The sequence below is a fragment of the Neomonachus schauinslandi genome, chromosome 10 (assembly GCF_002201575.2).
Source record: "Neomonachus schauinslandi chromosome 10, ASM220157v2, whole genome shotgun sequence".
In the NCBI taxonomy this organism is placed as follows: Eukaryota; Metazoa; Chordata; class Mammalia; order Carnivora; family Phocidae; genus Neomonachus; species Neomonachus schauinslandi.
In genome coordinates, this window is record NC_058412.1 from 37,242,331 (window position 1) to 37,263,859 (window position 21,529).

A 21,529-nucleotide genomic window follows, 5' to 3' on the forward strand; every position below is an offset into this window, starting at 1 on the left:
AGAGAGAAAAATAACAAATGACCCGGCATTTTGGAGAAAGAACTAAACTGGAGTGTTTAGAAATCCTCATTCTCTTCAAAGTGCTGAGAGAAAAATAACTGAATACAGAATTGTATACCTATTAAAACTATCAAGAAAAAGTACACAATAAGGATATTTACAGGTAAATAATAAATGAGTTTACCCCCAACAAGCCTTCATTGAAAGAACAAATGGTGTTTTAAAAAGAAGGAAAATTATTCCAGACAGAAGGCTTATTAGTTTTTTATTAGCTGTGGTAACAAATTGCCACTAATATCGTGGCTCAGAACAATACAAAATTATCTCCCGTTTCTTAGGGTCAGAATTCTGATCCAAGTCTCACTGGGTTAGAATCAAGGTGTCAGTCAACAGGGCTGCTGGAGGTTCTAGGAGACCACCTGCTTCTCTGCTTTCACTACCTTCTAGAAGCTTCCTGCATTCCTTGGCTGGAGGCCCCTTCTTCCATCTTCAAAGCCAGTAATGGGTGTTGGGTCCTGGTCACATCATATCACTCTGACTCCTCTTCTGTCTCGCTCTTCTACTTTGAAGGACCCTTGTGGTTACATTGAGCCCACCCAGATAATCCAGAATAATCTCCTTATTCTAAGGTCAGCTGGTTAGCAGCTTGCTGAGGTTTTCACTCTCTTCCCCAGTTTGCACTTTGGGGCAGAAACAGGTTCATATGCTGGCCAGCCAATAAAGCTCCCGGTACTCCTGTGGCTTTGGAGCAGCTCCTCACCTGGTAGGTGGCCGTCAGGTGTGCTGGAGAAAGCCAAGATCCCGTCCCTTCCTGGCTCTGTGTCCTTACCAAGTTACCCCCCCACCTTCGGACCTCTGATTGTCAGTTGTCAAAAGCCTCTGGTTATTGAAGGGATGAAAACATAACCTATATAAAGCACCTGGCATGATGCCCAGCACAGGTGGGCATTTCACAAATGTTGCCTCCTTCCGACCCCTCTGAGGAAGTCCGTATCCTCTTGGCTGGGCTGGCTCTTGCTTCCATTGTGTCATCAGATCCATACTAGGGCCCTGTTGGACATGGATTCTGGGAATTCATTCTTGGCCTCAGTTCTGTCTAGAGACTTCCCTGTCATTTACCTCCATCCATCCATTTGCCAAATGGAGGTGTTTGCTTTGGCCTTCTGCCAATTGGAGTACCCGAAAGATTTAGGTTTCTGGCCATCTTCAGAGATTGGGGGTGGTCTTATATTGCCATTTCTTAGATCCCATACTGTTCTTCATGCGCATTAAGAATTCCATCTGCTGTTTGTAGAGGAGTTAGCAGTTCACAAAGCACATCCAGCAAAAGGTAGATCAAGGATTATAATCCCCCTTTTACAGCTGGGAAAACTGAGTCCCAGAGAGGAAGAAAGACCTCTCTGGGAAACAGTCAGCAGCTAGATGGGAAGTGACGGCCTTCTGCGCTGAGGTTTCCTGACTACCCATCCAGTGCTTTGCTTGGGAAGGAGATGTTATGGTGAAGCAGGCTCCGAGTCAGACAACTCTGGGCCTCAGTTTCCTCATCTGTAAAGTGAAGATAATAGTAAAACAGGCTGAAGCTGTTGTGAAAATTCAGGAAGCTAGTCCCTATGGTGGCACTGCGACTGGCATTGGGCACTGCTGCTGTAGACGCTGGTGGGTGCTGCCCAGACCGGCCCCTGCCCCATGAAAACGGTCTACACCTGAACAAGTCACGTCTGCTCTCCAAGGGAAGCCCGCATCCAATGACCAGTCAGTGTGGGGTGTGGAGGCCCAGCTCTCTAGCAACGACGTCCCAGGGAATGATGGGCTGAGGCCAGTGTTATGACTGCCCGGTACTTCAGCTCCTTCTGCTTGGTCCTTCTTTCTTCACACTACGCAGGGGCGGAGGCTGAGCTAACTCCCCAGTAAGTGCCCTGCGCGCTAGTCTCCGTGTCATGCTAAGGGAGTGGGTTTGCGTGGAACCATGCACACAAAGCCCAGGTAGCAGAGACGCTGGGCTGGGTTAGTTGTGTACTCCGTGTCCTTGCAACAGACTAGGATGGGCAGGCTCTCCTAGGCTCTAAGTCCATGACCCTGGCCCCCAGCCCTGGGACCAGACAGCTGGGGAAACCTCCAGGTCTGGGTAACCCCAGACTCTAGGCTGTTCTGTTCCTGGGCACAGCTTTCTTTCCCCAGTGATGCAACCCTTTGCAACAGACCACAGGTCAGTCGTGTTCCTGTTACCGAGCACAGAGAGGCTTGCGGCTCAGTCTCTCCAGGAATTCTGACGCACTGCAAGACCCTGTGGTTGGAATGCTTCTTTCCTCATAAAAGCCCCTGGCCTCAGAAAAGGAAGATTTCTCAGGTGACTAACATGTGAGGTAGGGCTTCCCAGGACCTAGCCACCCAGTTACATGAAACAACCAGCAGAGATCAACTTCAGCTCAAGTTATTTGGGGGGCAGAGAATAGGACCCCATAATTACCATCAGCTCCCCAACTTCTCCTCCCCCAGGTAAGCATAGAGAGTAAGAGGGAAAATGCAAACAGAACACTTGCCGGCCTTTTTCCCACTTCCAACCAGACTGCCACCCCAAGTCTCCCCTGTCAGTTCTGGAGCCCCTAATGCTGCCCCAAATCTAGAGCCCTTGATGACATCGATGGGTGAGGGCCTGGAGGCCAGGGGCTCTGTGACTCTGTAAGCTGCTCCCGCTGTTCTTCCCCGCAAACACTACACTTCAGCTCTGCTTTGCCTAAACCCCTTTCACTATGGTGGAGCTCCTCTTCTTTCCTCCTCCTCTACCTGTCCCATCTGGCTCACCTGGCTGCTCCCCCAAGCCTGAGGAGGGTGCCCCTGCTCTGCACTCCCACAAAACCCTGTGCTTCCTTTATCCATGCACATATCACCCTGCGATGTAGTTTTCCGGGGGTGTGAACACTAAGCCGTGAGGACAAGGACACACCTGCCCCGCTTACCTCTGTCCCCTCAGGATCTAACATCGCACCTGGCAGTGGTGGTGGGGCGGGGGGGGGCAGGGGGGGAGGCGGGAAGTCTTCGTGGAGCGGATGCACATTAGGTTTTGTTAGGATTGTTAGTTGTCACAAGGGACCAAACCCCACCTTGAACTTGCTGGCAGCTTCTACCATTTGGCTGCTGTGAGAGCCAGAGGAACTGCTTCTCTTCCTGAGGTTCAGCTTGAACAATACCACGAGGAGTCCCACGTCCCAGGCACTGTGGCTGAGGATGTGGTAAGGTGGCTGGGCTGGGAAGAGCAGGGGCAGCTCAGCATCATGAGGCGAGGAGCCTGGCAGGCAAAACCTCAGGCGCTACGGAGGCGCGGACTCCTGTGGAGGAGCTTCGTGAACTGCAGTGCCCCCGGCAGATGTGGGAATGACTTCCCATTTGTTAGCCGGTGCCTTGCTGGAGTCTGATCCCTGCATTTTCATTTTGATTGACTCCTCAGCTCCCTTCTGTGTTGCTTGTTGGCTTTTATAGGATTGTATAATTGAAGGCTTTGGTTGCAGGAGGCAGAGGTAGCTGCCCACCACAGGTCCAGTCAGCCAAGGCCTGGGGACCGAGTCAGGTGCATTTATCCGTGACTGGCCCCCAGGGTTGTGGCAGCGGTGATGGGGGTAGTTCCCAGAAGAGTGGATCATGGGGTTAAGTGGCATCTGCGGATCTTGACCTTGACTGATGTGAACTTGTGGGTTTCAATGTGTGACCACTTATGAATGTCATGCTGGGAGACTTATTCTTTTATACAGATGTATGAGTGGTGTGTTTGTGTATGAGAGAGAGGGAGAGAGAGAGAGGCACCAGGTACATGAGTGGTGGCTTCCCATCTATTCCTTTACTCATTTGTCCACGTGGCAGGTTGTGTGTGGAGAGTCAGGGATATGATGGTGAACAGAACAGACACAATCCTTGCTGTGACCTGCCAGGGAGGCAGATGTCACACAGAGGATCATGCGAATGAAATGTCTGAGCTAAGATCTTAAGGGTGAGGGTAGTCTGCAAGACAGTGGAATGGGGCAGGGAAGGGTGTTCCGTGCAGAGCCGAGGTTGAGCCTATGTCAAAGCCCCGAGGCAGGAGGAAGAGGTGATATTGAGAAATCAAGAGGCCTGTGTTGCTAGAGTTCAGGGAATAAGGGGGTTGTTTTGCAAGCGGAGCCTGGAGCTGGGTTTTGTAGACTCTCACAGATCCTGCAAGGACAAGCATTTATCTAAGATCATGGGAAACAGCTCAATGCCGGCTCTTTTCACAACTCCGCTCCATTGCTCTGCCTCACGTACCTAAACTCACAGGAAGCAGGATGCCCCCTCAGTGCCTCTTTCCCCTGGCTGCAGTGAGGGGGGTCTCTGATGCTCCTAGTCTTCCCACGGTGCACTAGGATGCTGCCATTGAGTCCAGAGTATGGCTTCCCCTTGGGGCCTTGGCATCTCTCCTGCCAGGTGACCTCACCTGCAGCTGTCTCAGTCTGAGGGATCTAAATAACATCAAACCTCAGCATTTCATCCCTCCATTCCTGATGCCTGCACTCCTTGTCACCTCTGTCCTCCACCCTGTCTTCTCTCTGTCCCCCACCCCCTTCTTGTTGTTCAGCAGGCTGGCCCTAGGCAGGTCAGTGCTAGAGTGAGTGCTCAGTCACTGTTGCTGGAGGTGGAGTAGCTCTGTGTTGTTCAGAAGCAGCCCCCCTCCACCCCCAAGGGTGCCCAGCCCGCAGGAATTCCCAAGGTCTCAAAGGCCAGCCCTTTCCAGAAATGCAGTCTTCCCCATCTCCAGGACATTTTTGGCCCCGAGCTTCTCAGGTGATCTGAGTGAGCCAGGCCAGGCCACTGGTCCCTTAGATCTTTGCAGCTTTGGAAGAGAGGTGGCAAGCCTGGAGAGGAGACTTCTGGAGCGGGCCAGGCTAGGGGGTTGGAGATGCCCACATCCTGGATGTGGCCCGAGTCAGGCCTGGCCAGGGAATGCCTGCCTTGTGCGCCGACCAACATGCCATCCCCGGCCCTGATTGGCAGCCTAGTTTATCATCTCCTTACTGCCCCAAGCCTGGCCAGGCCCTTAGCTCCCCAGGGAGGAATCAGACCCATGCTCTGCAGGAATAATAACTAATGCTTAGATAATGCTTCCTGTGTTCTAAGCACCTACGGCTTGTTAGCTCAGTCCTCACAACCACCCCACAAGCTGGGTAGCAGTCTTGCGCTCAATTTACAGATGTTTCCAAGGTCACACGGATGTAGTGTGTGAGGCCAGGACCTGAGGCCCTGGACACCAGAACCTGCCTCACAGAGTGGTCGTCCCGATGTAATAACAGACATGCAGACCAATGTGACAAGATGGTGTGCGCAGGCAGGTTCCCCAGCTGCCCCAATGCCCAACTTCCCAGGTTTACAAAATTTAGTTCCTGATTTGTTTGCAAATGGGCATTTCTCTACAAAAGTTGCTTCAGAAATTCCCAGCCCAAACTCAGAGGCCTTGGCATTCTAGCTGATGAGCCAAGGCTGCAGAGAACAGGAAGTGAAGGCCTTGTGGGAAGTCCCTGTGGTCAGGGGTCCCCAGGAAAGGGCATCCTGCCCGCCTCTGGCTCTCTGCACCTCCCAGCCAACTTCAGGCCCTGTGCGCTGAGTGGAGGGACCCTGGGAACGAGCCCAGACCCCAGAGACAAGGTTAGGGGAAAGCGAAGCCCTCCACTAGACCCCTCTTGAGACCCCTTCTGCAAGTAAGCATGGTCTTTCCTTCTCCAGCAGAAGAGACAGGTGCTATTGAAGGTGGCCAGGAGGCTGGCCTGCTCCTTCACTCTCCCCTTCCCCTGTGCCCTAAGGCCCTGTCTAGAGCAAAGCCCTGTTTCAATGCACACAACTTGTAAAGCATTTTATAGTCTGCATGCCATTTCTTCCTCCAGCCTGCCCCTACTCTAAGGGACACTTCCAAAGTCATACAGCTGGTTAGTTGCAGGCCTGGGGACAAGACCTGGGACTTCTAGCTTGCCAAGGGAGCCCTTGCCCCTGCTCTTCATGCATCAACCCAGATGGTCTTAAGGATTCCTGAGTTGTCTCCTCCCTGATGGCGGGATCCAGGGGCATGAAGCTAGAGAGTAAGTTCAGAACGGCAAAGAGGAGAAAGTTTAGGACATAGGGTCTTGGAGAAAAGCTGGGGAGAATATTAGGCCTTGCAGACAGTGTCATTGCCAACAGCTGGGGTGGGGAGCCTGAGGGTAACTGGAAGAAGGGATGGATACCCTCCTGCTCCATAAGCCACATCCCAACTGTATGAGCCTCCACACGGTCCCCAAATAAACCAAGAAGATCCCCACCCAAGGGCCTTTGCGCTTGCTGCCCCCTCCCCCGGGACACTCTTCCACTTCTTTGACGTCACTCGGGTCTTAGCTCACAAGTCACCTTCTCAGATCGGCCTTCCCTGCCACTTCACATAAAACATGCACCCACCCCTAGGTCCCTCAAAAACAGATCATGCTTTTGATTTCCCCTGGAGCACATACTGTCATACTAAGTTAGTTTATTTGTTTACCAGTTTCTTGTCTGCCTTCCACCATTAGATTATCAGGGACCTTATCTGGCGTTCCCCCAAAGCCTGGAAGAGTGCCTGGTACACAGGATTAAGTCAACCCATATTGTCAGGATGAATAAGCACACGCATACATGAACCGGCGGCAGTCAGGGTGAGCATAAAGTGGGGTGGGCACAGAGGTCCAGCCTCACTAAGCCAGCTCAGTTCCTCATGCAAGACCTCTGGCTTTGCAGAGATAAGAACCTGCTGGGCTTCTGTTAGGCTGACTCACCCTTTTGGAAGCTGGGCCTGGCGAGCCCTGCATGCGTGTGTGCAAGGCAGGCTCTGGCCCTTCCTCTTCCTCTCCGCAGGTAATCAGGAAGCAAGGAGCAGCTCCACCCTGGGAGGTGCTGGTAGCACAAGTTCTGCCCGGTGCTTCTCCTCTCTGCGCAGCAGCTTGGTCTGGAGCCAGAGGCTGGAAGACCTCAGAAGACCGCGGAATCTACCAGGCCCTTTCCAGGGCTGCAGGTAAGCTCCTTTCACTCCTGCTTTTCCATCTGAAAGATGGGGAGGAAAATAGCCACCATTAGTGCTTACCAAATGCTCTCAGACTCTGAATAGCAAGCTTCCAGAGAAATGTCAAGCGCAGGTAGCTCCAGGCCTGTCTGGGAGACCTGGCCGAGGGGAGGCAGCAGCAGGCCATGAGGATGCACTGGGGCCAGGGCTGCCGGCCCAGTGTCTGCGGGGCCCGCAGGGGACAGAGGAAGCATGCCTGCTGTGAGAAAAATCCTGGAGCTCTTAGACTCTGTTGGTCATTTTCCACTGGTGAGAGAGATGTGGAAAGTGGGGACATATTCCTGTCGAATGGGAGAAAGAACCGTGAGAGCTCAATGAGAAATACTGACAGAATTGGGCACCAGGTCCCGAGATCTGAAGGGTCGTACAAAAGGGTAGGGACCTGGAATCCGTGGCTACTACTGATTCGTCCCAGCAGATGGTTGTCTCATGAGGATGCAGGCCCAGGTGGCCAGAACTTCTCACTTTTCAAGAACTGTCAGATATTCTGATTTCCTTATGTAGTAGATTAAATAAAACAACAAAGTCAGCAAAGAAAATATTCAACCTGTGGGCTACAGGTTTGTAATCTCTGGTGAAGATCTGTGGGGGGCAGAGAAAAGATCTTAAAACTGGGAGCCTGAAGACCCAGTTTCTAATTCTATGTTTGACCTCGAATGGGTGAACTATTCCTCCTTTCTGGGTCTCACTCTTCTCAGTGTCAAGAGGAGGCTGGCCAACTCTTAGGGTCTCACGGGCTCGGTAATAGCCAATTCTTCCATAAGCTTATGGACGAGGCACTCTGCTGAGCAATTAGCATGGCCTGTCTCTTCTAATCCTCACAACAGCCCTATGAGGAAGCACTATTATTGTTCACTGTTTCAGAAGTGGGAACTTGGACACAGGTTAAGTAATTTGTCCGAGACCAGACAGCCACTCTAACGGGAGGAGCCGGGCTCCACTGCAGACAGTCTGTTCCAAACCACCGTATTATGCTCTGGGGGTGTGGAGACTGAGTGAGGTCATGGAGAAAGAAGTACTTTGTAAACCACAAGCAGTTTTTCCAGGGGCAGCAAATCCTCCCCTTTCCCCCAGTAGAGGAGGCAGTCTCCAGTGAGATGTGTTAAAATGTCAGCCCATGGTCTTATGCATCTTTCAAATGTGTAAAGAGGATGCCACTCCCAGAACCAGTGGGTAGTGATAGAATGTGAGGGAACATTTATACTTAAAAACAGTCCACTCCAAAATATTTTAAACTGTCACATAGTAGGTGCTGAGTAAGTTTGAGTTCAGGAGGCGAGGGCATGGGAACCCAGTGAAGACACCATGTTTTCTGGGAGGCCAGGAGCAGGGCTCAGAGAAGGGAGACCATGGAGAGATTTGGGGTTTGCTTCAAGAGCTGGGAGCTCGAGGACGGATGAAGGTGGGCATGTATCTGGGACATGGCACTTACCTTGCTGGCCCTCTGCCTCCTCTCTAACACCACTGACCTCACAGCTAATGTGTGTGAAGAAGATGAGGCAGAGGGAAGAGGATGTGAAGGTGCAGACATTTATAATGAAAGAGAAACTCCTTTTTACAGCCTAAGTTTGAAACCAATGTTAAGCTACTAGAGGTTGACCTATCTTGATGTACATAGCTGGAGGAAATGTGAATGGCTGAATTAAAAATTAACTTGATCAGAAGGGGAGTGATTGGCCAATACTTCATCTGCTGCGGTCTCTTTTCCTGAGTGGAAGGCTAAGGCTTTCGGTTCTTGTGTGTTTTATCTATCTATCTATCATCTATCTAATAAAGTGGACCCCATCTCTGCTGGGCAAGACACAATGATGGGCAGCTAATCGTGCCTGCAATTTGCAGTACTAGCCACCAGATGGTATGAGCACCTTTTAAGGATTCGTATTATAGGGTGACCAATCATCTCAGCTTTCCAGAGATGCAGGACTTTCAGTACTAACACTTGGAAAGCCCTGGAAAGACCGGGGCAAATGGCCACCTTCATCCAAAACCAGGTAAAGAGCTTTCTCGTTAACCTCTGTAAGGTTTTAGAATCATCCTTCCCTTACTACCAAAAAACAAACCAACTCCTAAAATTTCCAAGCAATTGTGGGAACAAACTGTCGCTCTGTAAGACGTGAGTTCAAATCAGAAGGAACTCCATAAGAACAAATAAAATTCTTGCTTCTGTTCATTGTGCAATGAATCGAGGAAAGAGGTCAGCTGCCTTTCTGGCAGGACTGCCATGTGGGAAGGACTACAAGAGCTGGGTTCAAATCCTGCCTCAGCCACGATCTGGGGCAAGTGATTTAATCTTTCTGAGCCTTGATTTCTTATTCTGCGAGGTGAGTATAAGTATATACCCATCCTGAAAGTGGGTGTAAATATACCCACCTTACACAGCTATTATTAGGACTAAGTGAGATCCATGTGAAAGAATAAAACACATAGCCTGAGCCTGAAGCACAGCAGGTAAGAATTATAACTGTGCCCCACCCCCCCTCCCGGTTCCTGCCCCTCTCCCTCTCTGTCCACCTGTGGAGAAGCTAGCTGCGTTATAAAGCTAGTCACCAAAGCCAAAAAGGCAAGAGCAAACATGTACCTCTAGTAGGACAAGATAAACAGATAAATAATGGCTTTCAATTCAGATCCATATCAAACCCAGAAATTGCTGGAGCAAAAACCATCTTGGAAGACTTGAAACTTATAAAAGACTCACAGGCAGTTTACCGTTTAGACCTAGGAGGAGGGCACGCTTTTGTAAAGCAGTGACTGAAAACAGTTGACTTTATATACAATCTCCCAACCACTATACATGGGCCAGGAGGGCATTCAGGTTGGCTGAGATGCCCAGGAGAACTTCGGTCTCCAAACCTGGCCCGCTGCTCTAGGGAGCTTCTCATAAGCTGCTGGATTTAGTTAAAATTGACCTGGTTACCTGGCAGGGCTGCGTAGGAAAGCTGACAAAGAGAAGACAGATGATATTTGCCCTTCCTCCTCCTGTTTGTACTGATATATTTACCCATCTCTTGGAAAGAGTAACCAGAGACTTTGTACCATTATCTTAGTAAAAATTTCCAAAGTTTGGGCAACAGCACTGCCTGTATTGTGTGCTGTGACGCTCACGTACACTGAAGGATCTAAACATGAGCTCGAGCCATTACAACTTAAGGTGCGCACCTGTGCCCCCAAAGCCAGCTGCTTACAATTTTACAAATGGTGTTTGCATGACATGCATGCAGGCCGGCAGGCACAGCTGAAAACGTTCGCACCAAGGCCCACTGTAGTGTCCTGATAAACTGGATTTGTTGGGAGGGCTTGCTTTCTGTAATGCAGACAGGACCTGTGGGGTGAGCCACTGGGCTGAGGTGGGGAGAGACCGGAGTTGGGAAATAGGATGCTCTCTCTCTCTAGAAAGACGAGAGAGACAAAGAGCCGCCAAATCTCCCCGCCGCCGTGGGGCACTGGAGCCAGCAAGATATGTTTGTGAGCATCTCTTCCCAGCTCTGCATTCCGCGTTGTCTTGCTGGTGGCTTGAGATTATCCACGGTGGGAGTATTTACAGCAGAGAAACCAGCAAATGCTACTAATGAGAACTCTTTTGGAGATCTAGCTGTCGACATTTAGCAGCACACCATGGCCCTGCCTTCAGGCTCAGTGACCCCAAACCACACACCAAGTCTCATCTATCTGTCCACTGGCCCCAGGATGATCTTAATAAAACAAACCTGACGGTGTCACCCTCTGATTCCATGTTCTTTAAGATAAATTCCCTGCCCCTTGATGCGTCATTAAAGGCCCTTCCTCCTCTGACTCCTGCCCAACTTTTCGGTCACTTCTGCCCCTACCCCCAAATGCTGTTCCAATTCTGCCATCCTGAATGATATGACTCAAAAAATAGACATCGTGTTCCACATCTGGCCTAGGACCAAACTTCCTGCTGTGATAACGAGCAAAGCTAGCAAAATGTATTTCTAAACAATAAGATGGGATCAAAGAATGACCAGGGCTTTGAAGAACTGCAGAGGCCCAGACAGGTGGAGGTCAGTACTGGGGCCTTTTGCCCTGGGAGGCATTTGGTTTCAAAAGCCCCAGCTGAGTTTTTGACAAACTTATGGGGTTGGACAGGGGATGGGAGAGGATAAAATTTGTATTTTACCTCCCACTGAGGAGAACGGGCCCTGATAAACACCCCAGGTCTGGCCTGGGACCTAAAGGACTAGGACTACCCAGAAATAGAGTAGCCTGCCTAGCTACTGATGCTCCATTGTGATCATCTCAAGCCTGCCGGGGGAAGGTCACTTGCAGCTGCAGCGCCCCCAGCCTCACCGCCCAGCAGAAGCAAAAGGGAATCACCTCTAGATAAATACAATATTGTCCAGAGCCTCAAATGACCTCTACAGTTTTCGATGTACTACCGTGCCCAGCAGTTGATAGAAAGTAGCCAGGCACAGGCAAGACGACCTGTGCACCAGATAAAAGCAGACTCCAGAAGGACACCCAGCGGGGATTCAGATAATAAAGTGAGCAGGTGCAGCCTTTACAAGAACCGTGAATACCGCGTCCAAAGATTTAAAAGACACGACTGAAACTTTCGGCAGACACCATGCCAAAAAAAAGGAAGCAGATGGAAATCCTAGAATCGAAAGAAGCAATTAGCTGAAATTGAGAAATAGCTGCATTTATCGAACACCTCCTATGTGGATGGCGCTCTAGAGGCACCAACAGGGGCCCAGGGCTTGGTCTCAGTAGAGCCTGTCGAGTATCACTCCAAGGACATGGTTGTCCTATTTCCCTCTGAGTGGGCCTTATCATTTCTGCTGTCACCAGGGCAGGGCAGGGCTCAGCATGTAGAAGGCACTAGATGCAATTTGATGCCTGCAGCTCGCAGGGAAAGTGCAAGGTGCTGACCGGGAAGGCAGGGTCCACAACGTGGTGTGGTCATTAAACTGAATTTGGGAACTGGAGTGAGGGGCTGAGCACCCGGAACCAAGAACAAGTTTCGTCAGAGATTTCCTGTGGGCAGAAATCATAGGGACACCAACTATTTTTGATAAGACGGAACCAAGAGTGGAATTGTGGCCAGAAGCGTGAGGGGAGGGGAGGAGCCTCTGGTCCCCAGCTCATTTCCTCCCTCAGCCCAGACAGATGAGGGCCTCCCCCTCTGGAGTCCAGCCCGGTGTACCGGGCAGGGTGGATGGGGTTAGGGGCATTGTGACTGACCTCTCCCACTTTACGTGGGGTAAAGAAGCAGACGCAATAGCTTCCTATTGTGTAGTTCCTATGTGCCAGGGTCAGGGTTAAGTACACTGTGTGCAACATCTCAGTCCTCACAGAACCCATGATAAGGCTTCAATTATTAGCCCTGTATAATGGATAATGAAACTGAGGCCAAGGGGCTGGGTGCCAACTCCTAGGTGACATGGGAGAGTGCAGCCCCAGGTCAGCCTAATGTCTCAGGCCGGCCCTAGGGACTCCCTCCTCTCCATCAGGAAAGGCCTGCCAAGCCACTTCTTGGGCACAGACCTGGCAAAGGTGGAGAAACCAGGGATCTGCCCTCCGGGAGAAATCTGTCTCTCTGAATTTGGGCTGGGGACAGGGGAGCATTTACCCAGGAGCCACAGTGTGGGTGGTACCTTGGCTTGGAAAGCTGTCTTGAGGGCAGGCAGGCAGGAAGGAGCCCCTCGGCCTCCCCTGAGCAAGTCATTCCCCCTCTTCAGTCTCCAAGGATGTTTATCAAGGGGTACTGAAGTAACATTGAGGAGGGCTTCAGAAGCAGCATTGAAAGACAAGTAGGAGAGAACTTATCACAGTGGGGGCTAGCTGCCTTCCATCTCAGCAGGGGTGGTGACCAGTTCAGGCCCCTGATGATTCGTAGATGTTCCAGAAATTATACCCCCAATTCAGCAAATGCTGCCGGTGGCAAATAATCAAGCAGGTTCTTACACATCACGTCCTCCAGCCAGCCCTCCCCAAACAAACAGAACTCCCCCTTGGCCTTCAAAGGTAGATATTCTTTCTTGCATGTGTTTCAAAGGTGAATGTCTCCCTCAAGGTCACTCACCTTGTGAGAACAGAGGGGACACATACAAGTCACTTTGTCCTTCAAAGTAATCCCCCAGGGAAGTGATAGTTTTTGCAGAAATGTTCCATTTGCTCTGAAAGAAGAGCTCTTTAAAGATTTGAGAAATTCATTTGTAACCTTTATTAATTTTTTTAATTGAGGTATAATTGCCATATAACATTATATTAAATTTGTTTAAATTGAGGTATCATTGACATATAACATTAAATTATATTTAATTGAGGTGTAATTCACATTATAACATTAGAGGTATACAACATAGTGATTCACCCATCACCTGTTTTATATACATAGTTATAAACGTATCTTTTTTCTTGTGATGACAACTTTTATGGTCTACTCTCTTAGCAACTTTCAACTATACAGTATAGACTTCCTCTTTGAAGGATTTTACCCTCATTTGGACACGGACCCTGATTTTTTGGTTAAAAATAAAGTCAGACTCATCAAGATCAGCTGTTGTTAACAAGGATGACCACTGGCTGGGAGTCTGAAGACCTGGATTCCTAGGCATACCTTTGCCATTTATGAGTGGTGTGGCCTTGGGCAGGTCCCTTTCTCTCTCTGGGTCTTTCTGAGTGTTCTTCAAGACAATGATAGGGTGGGATAGGACGACTGCCGAACTCCCATCCAGTTCTCCAATGGTATAATCTGTGCTTCTGCATTAGCACTGGGCGCTCTGATCATGTGAAGCCCTATCCATGCTTTCCCTATCCATAAATAGGAGTATGCCTACCTTTTTCCTAACTTCTAGAATGTAGGAAGGAAAGAAGTTAATGCTTATGAGTGCTCACTGCAGGCTAGAATTTCCCCTTTCTTCCCTCCCTCCCTCCCTCCCTTCCTTCCTTCCTTCTTCCCTCCCTCTTTCCACCCGTAAGGAAGACAGATCAATCCCACTCTGGGCACTGAGGCAGAGGGGGCAGAGGTAGAGGCCCAGAGAAGTGAAGCGACATGTTCCAGGTCACATGGGTAGCAAATGGCAAGTGGCAGAGGTGAAATCTGGATCCGTTTCTGTCCAAGGGCTGAGTTGGCCCCATTATCCCAAGACCATAACTTTAAAGATGTGGATAGTGTCTTATCGGAAGAGAGCTGGCTTCAAAGCACCTCTCAGGAAATTTACTCTATGGCAGGGGTCAGCAGACTTCAAGCCAAATGCAGCCACCACCTCTTTTTGTAAATAAAGTTGTATTGGAACATAACGGGCTTGTCATTTCCAGATCACCTACTACTGTTTAAGCTACAATAGCTGAGTTGAGAAATCATGACAGAGACAAACCCTAAAATATTTACTGTCTGGTCCTTTACAGAATCTGTAAAGGACTAACCTTTGTTAGTCCCTGGTCCAGAGTCCAGCAAGGCTGTCCATCCTTCAAAGAACACAAAGTGACATGTGACTGTCCCGTGTGCTCAAGAGCCCCGCCACTTGGCTTGTTAGGAAGGAGGACTTCTCTTCTTAAATCTGTTTTTAAAAAGGTCAACAAACAGTCTCAGGATACCTGTCAGGCCGATGAGGGAGTTCAGTTTTCATCGTGCTCTTCCCAGGAACTCAGTGAAGGGAAAATAGAAATCTTAATTTTGGGGAAATTGCACAGGGGAAAAGGGGAGGGAATCAGTTACAACACCCCATTGCGACACTCAGCACAGTTGAAAGTGACAACAGCAAGAGTTTCTCATTTTGGAAATATGAGGGCATTTCCGTTTCTCAGAGTAGGACAGGGCAGCTTGGGTGAGTGACTATTTTCTTTATAAGCGGCACCTCAGGGCCCGAAATGGCAGTGTCGTGTTGTCTCGCTGCGGCCGCAGAATGGAAACCGGCAGGTGTCCCCTCAGTTACCTGATCTCTTTCCTCCTTTTCCTGTTCCATTCAGAGACAGCCTGCCATCCCTTGGGGAAGAGACCTTGCAAGATGCAAGCCTTCAGGTAAGGCCACCCCTGAGGAGGCGGGGTGGACGGACAGGTAAATGGAACCACTGCGGCCGTTGGGGGGGGGCCCGCTGGCCTCCGCAGCGCCTGCGGGCTGAGTTTGGGCTGGAAAGGGAGGTCCGTTATTCAGGAAAGGGGAGCCACATCCGTGGTCTTCAGGGCTTGTGTTTCAGAATATTTCAGATGGGCAGAACTTGGCCAGAGGCCTGGCTTATTCTCCCGGAGACTCTGGCAACTCAGTGAGTGACAGACAGGTGCCGACGAGCCAGGCTGGGGCTCTTTGCTGGGCAAGGAAACCGGAGGGCCGCGTGGGCAGCGCACAGCCCGGAGGCCCAGACTGCCGGCCAGCATTGCAGGTCCATGTGGACATGGTGGAGGCCCCCGCTCCTTTGCAGCCTCAGTTTCCCCATCTGTGACATGGGGTTAAGGATAACCCCCTGCCTGCCTTACTGGGTTGTTGTGAAGATCAAACAGTGCTTGAACACTACTGTGATTTTTAAAAATTGGGCCAGGAGTTTTGTGAGAGAGATGTCACCAACCCTGTTGTAAAATCGAGAGGCTGTGATGCTGTCCCCATGGGCCCTCTGTCCTGTGACATTGCAGGCCTGAGCCACGTCAGAGTGACTTCACCGTCAAACCGAGTTTCCCTGGCTTGAGGCTGCAGTTCGGGATTCTGTGCGTGTGCGTGTATGTGTGTGCGTGTGTGTGCGTGCGTCCTGGGCAAGTCGTTCCCCTTTCCAGACACGGGAACTGCTTCACGAGCTTTGCCTCTGCTTCTTCCTACTGGCTGGGAGCTCCAGGAGATGCACCTGGAGGTCTCTAGTAGGAGACTCATCCAGGAATGCAGAAGAATCTCGATAGGTCAAATGCTCAACGTGTGCAAAGACCTTTACAGTTTGTCCAACCATCCCTCACTGAGCTCACGAGCTCCCCAAAGTGATGCCATGGGCGTTGGTAGCCACACTTCACTTGTGAAGAGATGAGGTGCATGTCCAAGGCCACATGGGTGGGCAACGGGGCACAGAGGGCCCACGTTCTGGCTGGGCCTCTGCAAGCCCTGCTCTCAGCCCTTCACCAAGAGCTCAGCAGCCACATGTGGGCTGCTGGCTACCATACTGGACCGTGCAGAGAGAGAACATTCCTGCCTCCGGCAAGTTTTATTGGATGATGCTACTCTAGAGTATGTTTTGCTGAAGTAGAAGGTGTCTGCTCTGGGAATCTGAGGATGAGGAGAGCGGTAGAATGTGGGTGCACTGCTCTCCAGCTGTGGGAGCTGGGCCGGCCTCTTAGTCGGTGTTGACCTCAGTCTCTCCTCCATGCCAAGGCTGGGCTAAAACACCACACCCCTGGCAGAAAGTTGAATGCAGATTCAGTGAACTCTGGGGGACACAGGAACAGGGGGAGCACAGGGCTGGGCACACAGAGGTGGTTCACCATAGCTGGGACCTTTCACATTGCAGAATCTGGGATATTAACCAGAAGACCTTCTACCTGAGGAATAACCAACTCATCGCTGGATACTTGCAAGGATCAAATACTAAATTGGAAGGTGAGTGGTTGCCAGAAAAGTGGATGTTGTGTGGGTACTGGGCCACTTTGCCCTGGAGTCTCCAGCTTGCCCTTGGAAAGCTTAGGTTCAAAGTCCTAATCCCTGCTGGGTCTTTGTGGTTGAGTTGGAAGCTGGGGGAGGCCTGGCCACATGTGAGGGCAGCCTCAAGAGGGTAAGAGGGTTAGAGCCTAGGTCTGGAGCCCCCACCTGCTGGCACCGTGTCCCGGGGCCACCACTGGCCGGGAGAGGGCACAGAAGGCAAGACGCTCCCTTTCCCTCCTGTGACTATGAAGCCTTCCGTGTTCCTATGTTGTTCAAACCCTAACTACCACCCAAAACGAATACACCATATCTAAGGCTGGGTTATGTCCCTTTGTCATGGACACCACATTCAGCCATGGTCTGGTCCTTGCTCTAAACAAGCTGCATGACCTTGGGCAGGCTTCCCCCACTCCATCGCTCAGTTTTTCCTTTAGTAAACCGAGGCCGGCCTGATGGCATGCTGGGAGAGTCTTTCAGCACGAGCCTCCTGGGATGTTTCTGATTACCTGATTGGCACTATGGGATGGCACGATCTCCATCTTCCCACCTTGTTCTCAGCCCCTCGCCTTGCCCTGAAAGAGTGTGAGAACGGCCTTTCCTGTCCTTCTGTTAATTCTCCTAGTGAACAAGCTGAAGTGCAGAAAGGCTGAGCTTTTCACTGCCACGTGAGGGCTCAGAGACAACCAAGGGACAGGGTCAGAGTCACCCAGGTGCCTGTAGACCAAGCCCCGGGGCCCACTGTGTGCTATTTCCCTGCCTGTGGGCAGCACCCCCGGGGACCTGGAGCACAGGTGTCCTGGGGAGAAGGAAGGATAGGGACCACGCGGAGCAGAATCTAGGCGACACGGTCCTTGAGGGGTAACTCGATAACTCCTTGGTGTGATCTTCCATTTGAATGAGGACCAGGAAGATGGGGCCTCACTGCCCTTCTGACCTTCGGGTTTTACTTCGGGTGGGGATGGGATGGGGAGACAGAAAAATCTCCTGCGAGAGTCCGGGCTGCCTCCTCCTCTCTCTACAACCTGACCCTGCCTTCTGCTCTTCCCCAGAGAAGTTAGACGTGGTGCCCATTGAGCCTCATGCCGTGTTCCTGGGGATCCATGGGGCGAAGCTGTGCCTGGCCTGCGTCAAGTCCGGTGATGAGACCAAGCTCCAGCTGGAGGTAAGGGCCCGCCTCCGATGGCAGCCACCCCAAAGCCGGCAGCGGGGACAACCGCAGTCGGTTCCTTCCTGGGGCCCTGTGGGTCGAAGAGGCAGGCGCAGCTGGGCAGTTGTGCTCTACTCGGCGTAGCAGCGGCAGCAGCGGGGAGCTCTGCTGGGGGGGGGGGCCACGGTGGCTTCTCACCCGCGCCTTGCTCCACGTGCTCTCTCAGAGCTCCGCGGTCAGCGTGGGCCTCCTGACAGCGCGGGTGCTGCCTTCCGACACGGATTATGCCACAGAGCGAGGCTCCGTGGGCAGAGGCCCATCAAAGCCCTGCTTACGTCGTACGGCTCACGTCCCATGGGCCGAAGCCAGCCGTGTGGCCAAGTCCAGTCTCGAGAAGGGCGGGGGCCGGGAAGGACGGTTCCTTTGAGGGCTTCATTCTCTGTGTGCCACTCTCTGGCCCGACGGCTCCCGACCTTCTTAGACTCGCCCTCCTCCAGGGAAGCCAAGCTTCAGGACCTTTCTCTTCTAATCCTTATCTACTCAGACCCACGGGTTGGCATCCCATCCAGGGCCCTGCACTCCTTGATCCCCGCAGTATGAACGGGCTGCCAGCCCTGGGAGGAGATGGCTTTGTCTCAGGGGCTTGTTGGTCAGGATCTTAACCCAGTGTGAGTGGCTGTAACCAGGGCTCCGTCCCTTACCCCCAGCCGTGGACAGGGGCATTCTTTGGGAGGGTGACTACTCTGTGTGGAGTGGGGATGACCAGGACGTTGTGTGTACCGTGTCAAATGCACTGCAGTGATCTCTGCCCACCTTCTCCACCATGCCCTCTTGCCTGAGAGGGCACAGTCCCCGACAGAGCGCCAGCCTCCACGTGCGTTGGCTTCTGCGGCTGATGCCACGTGTCTACCAAACTTACTGGCCCATGGCTAGAGGGGCCAGATTTCCCAAAGTCAAGGTGTGACCGTGGGACGGCCTCTTTGTGTCACTGTTGTCTTAGGAGAGCCGGGATGTGTGGCCTGCCGCAGGGGTCCCCGGTCAGAGTTTCCCCAGTGCTTGTTCTGGGCCGGCCGGAGGCCAAGTCCTGGTTGGGAGAGGGAGGCAGCACGGGACCTATGGGCTTCCCAGCCCTCACTGCTCATGTCTTGGCTTCCAGGCAGTTAACATCACTGACCTGAGTAAGCACAAGGATCAAGACAAGCGCTTCACCTTCATCCTCTCGGATAGCGGGCCCACCACCAGCTTCGAGTCCGCCGCCTGCCCCGGCTGGTTCCTCTGCACAGCACTCGAGGCCGACCGGCCCGTCAGCCTCACCAACACGCCCCAAGAGGCCATGACGGTCACCAAGTTCTACTTCCAGAAGGACTAGTGGTGGGTCCATGCCGCACGTCCCCCATGCCCAGCACACCGATGACCCCAGAGACGCCTCTCCACCCTGCCCGGGGTGTCGTGGGGCTCAGAGGAGCAGCCTTGGTGGGGTAGACCTCGGAAGGATGGCCGAGAGCCCCGGTAACAGGACTCTGTCACCAGCCTCCTCAGCTAAGCAACCTCGACGCTGCCTCCACGGTGGTCTTTCTATCGTGCAGCTCAAGCCACCACACTGCCCCAGGCCTTTCAGCGCTGCCCGTGCCTTCTGGATGAAAGGCAGGCCGCTCGGCCCGCCTGGGCCCCCTCTACTCTCCTCTCCCTGACTCCTCAGCCTCCTCCCTCGCCCCGTGGCCACGTCCCAGATCCCTCACGCCCCTCGCTGGCCTCCCAAACCTTGTTTTGCCAACTGATGCCGTTCTGTGGGGAAAACTTTTAGAGTCTGTGCCACAATGGAAGAGAAGGATTTCCTTTCTCTTTTAAGCCAGCTTCATCCAATTTGAAGGCGAGTCCTTTCTTTAGAGACTGTGTCCTTTCTGGAAAGGCGGCGAGGGAGGGTGGAAGGAGCTCTCCCTTTTGATTTCCCTCTCTTCTTTTTGTAACGCCCTACCCTGCAAAAATGCAAAGTTAGTGTGTTATGTTGGTCCCTAGTTTTTTTTTCTTTCTGTGACGTTCCTAAAGTCTGGCCCCCACTGCTCAGGCCGGGCACCATTTCCACTCCAGACCTCGTACAGTGCCCGCCGCGCTTTTCCTCCCCCAGCTCCCCCATCAGAAGCTCCCAGCTCCCAGGGCAGCACAACTGCGGCTCCCCTGGGGCTCTTTGCAGGTTTCCTGGGAGGGAGGAATGGCTCTTGGACCGTTTTAGCCCTTCGGACACTCTGAGACTTGTGCCTCCGTCCGTGTCCCGCCACAGACTGAGCTCCCAAGAGCAGGGAGCGTGATGACCCGTGTGTGTTTCGGACCCTCAGCACGTGCTCCGTGAACGTGTGTTCTGTGTGTTGAGCAGAAAGGTTCCTACTCCCTGTGACTGAAGCTGTTTTACAATAAAATCTTGAAAACTCATCTACTTTGCTGGTTGTGTCTCTGGCCTCGCCAGGCTTGGCGCATAGAGAGCTTGGGAAACGGGGAGGCCAACGGGCCTTTCTCACCCCGGGGACTGGGCCTGGCTGCCTCTCTTCTGAGAGTCCTTTCCTCCTCAGGCCTCACTGTCTCTGGTCCACGAGAGTGAATCTCCCTGCCAGGAAGGTGGGTAGCACCACTGTCCAACTAGCCGCCAATAGCAAACAATCCAAACACCCATCACAGAGGAACGAACACAGACATCAGGTGCGTGCATACAACGCAGTGGTCGGCAGCAAAGAGAGTGGATGGACTGCGGTCGGCCGCTCTCCACAAAACAGATGCATCTTACCCACATGATGTGGGGAGCAAGAATGACAGAAGCCCGCACAGAGCGTGAGTCCATGCACATAAAGCTAAAAGAGGCAAAACCGAGCCGTTGCGGGGAGGGATGTATAGACAGGTGGTGCAAACACACGGAGAAGCAGGGACGGGCAGTGTCTGAAGGTGGGGCTGCTGGGTGACTCCTGGGAGACAGAGGGTCAGGCTGGAGCCCCCGGAGGCTTTTAGGATCCAGGCAACACTCTAATTCTTGACATGTTTGTGGTTAGGCGGTTTGCTGGGCGTATATTTCACAATTTCGAAGTCGAAAAAAATGAAAAGCCTTGCCCCCGGGGTGTGAGCAAAGGGGGCACTGGGAAATAATGAGATCACCAGGTGGAATATTGAATTTGGCCCCGTGAGATGGGAGTGCAAGACCGTCCTCAGACAGTTCGGCTACCAGGCAGAACTCCTGCCCGCCTTCTGCTGACTTCTGCCCTTGGTCTCTGGAGCCCTCGAGTCGGGCCCGACTGGGTGGCCTCCCTCCTTGGGGCCTGCTGCTCACTTATTCCCAGAGGGAGCTGACTGAGACGGGGTTTGCCAATAGCGCTCTTAGCACTTGTCTCCAAGGCCCGGGAAACAGAACCCAACAAAACTAGGCCGGAAGGCTGGGCTGCACGTCTCGAACCCGGCTCCGGCCGGGCCTTCTGCTCCTCTCCACTTCACAAACTAGACGTCATGCACCGCCTTGCTGGAAGAGGAGATTTCATCGCTAAAAACTAAGTTCAACAGGTTAAAAGATAACCGACTGGAGAAAATCTTTAAGATCTCTAGATCTCGACTCCAGAGGGGGCCACCTTTGGGTCAGCTTTCTCTTCCTCGTATGGAAGATGGAAGTCGTCACACCTGCTCCCTGGGGACGGCCTGGGGATAAAATGAGCCGGTATGGGCTCATTGTGTGTCAGGGAAGGGTGCATGTGGCTGATAGATTTTTAG

General features: G+C 52.3%; 1 protein-coding gene across 3 annotated transcripts; it reads left to right on the plus strand.

The window, feature by feature from the left end:
• Nucleotides 1-4,814: 4,814 nt before the first annotated feature.
• IL1RN (interleukin 1 receptor antagonist) lies at nucleotides 4,815-20,215 on the plus strand. Of its 3 annotated transcripts, none has more exons than XM_021697793.1 (5): nucleotides 4,815-7,018; nucleotides 14,996-15,047; nucleotides 16,511-16,599; nucleotides 17,691-17,803; nucleotides 18,945-20,215. In XM_021697793.1, the coding sequence occupies exons 1-5, from the start codon at nucleotides 6,814-6,816 to the stop codon at nucleotides 19,155-19,157; spliced, it is 672 nt and encodes a 223-aa protein (XP_021553468.1). In that variant the 5' UTR covers nucleotides 4,815-6,813; the 3' UTR covers nucleotides 19,158-20,215. The 3 variants fall into 3 exon arrangements, with proteins under 3 accessions (XP_021553468.1, XP_021553469.1, XP_021553470.1); XM_021697795.1 differs by lacking the exon at nucleotides 4,815-7,018 and adding an exon at nucleotides 14,847-14,853; XM_021697794.1 differs by lacking the exon at nucleotides 4,815-7,018 and having other exon boundaries at nucleotides 14,658-15,047.
• The last annotated feature ends 1,314 nt before the right edge of the window (nucleotides 20,216-21,529 follow it).

What these genes read in the sequence shown, in the direction of transcription:
- IL1RN (XM_021697793.1), top strand. Translation starts at nt 6,814, where the DNA reads ATGCGTGTGTGCAAGGCAGGCTCTGGCCCTTCCTCTTCCTCTCCGCAG. An exon ending in TGCAAGATGCAAGCCTTCAG is followed by an intron (nt 15,048 to 16,510) that starts GTAAGGCCACCC and finishes TTCACATTGCAG; the next exon opens with AATCTGGGATATTAACCAGA. An exon ending in ATCAAATACTAAATTGGAAG is followed by an intron (nt 16,600 to 17,690) that starts GTGAGTGGTTGC and finishes GCTCTTCCCCAG; the next exon opens with AGAAGTTAGACGTGGTGCCC.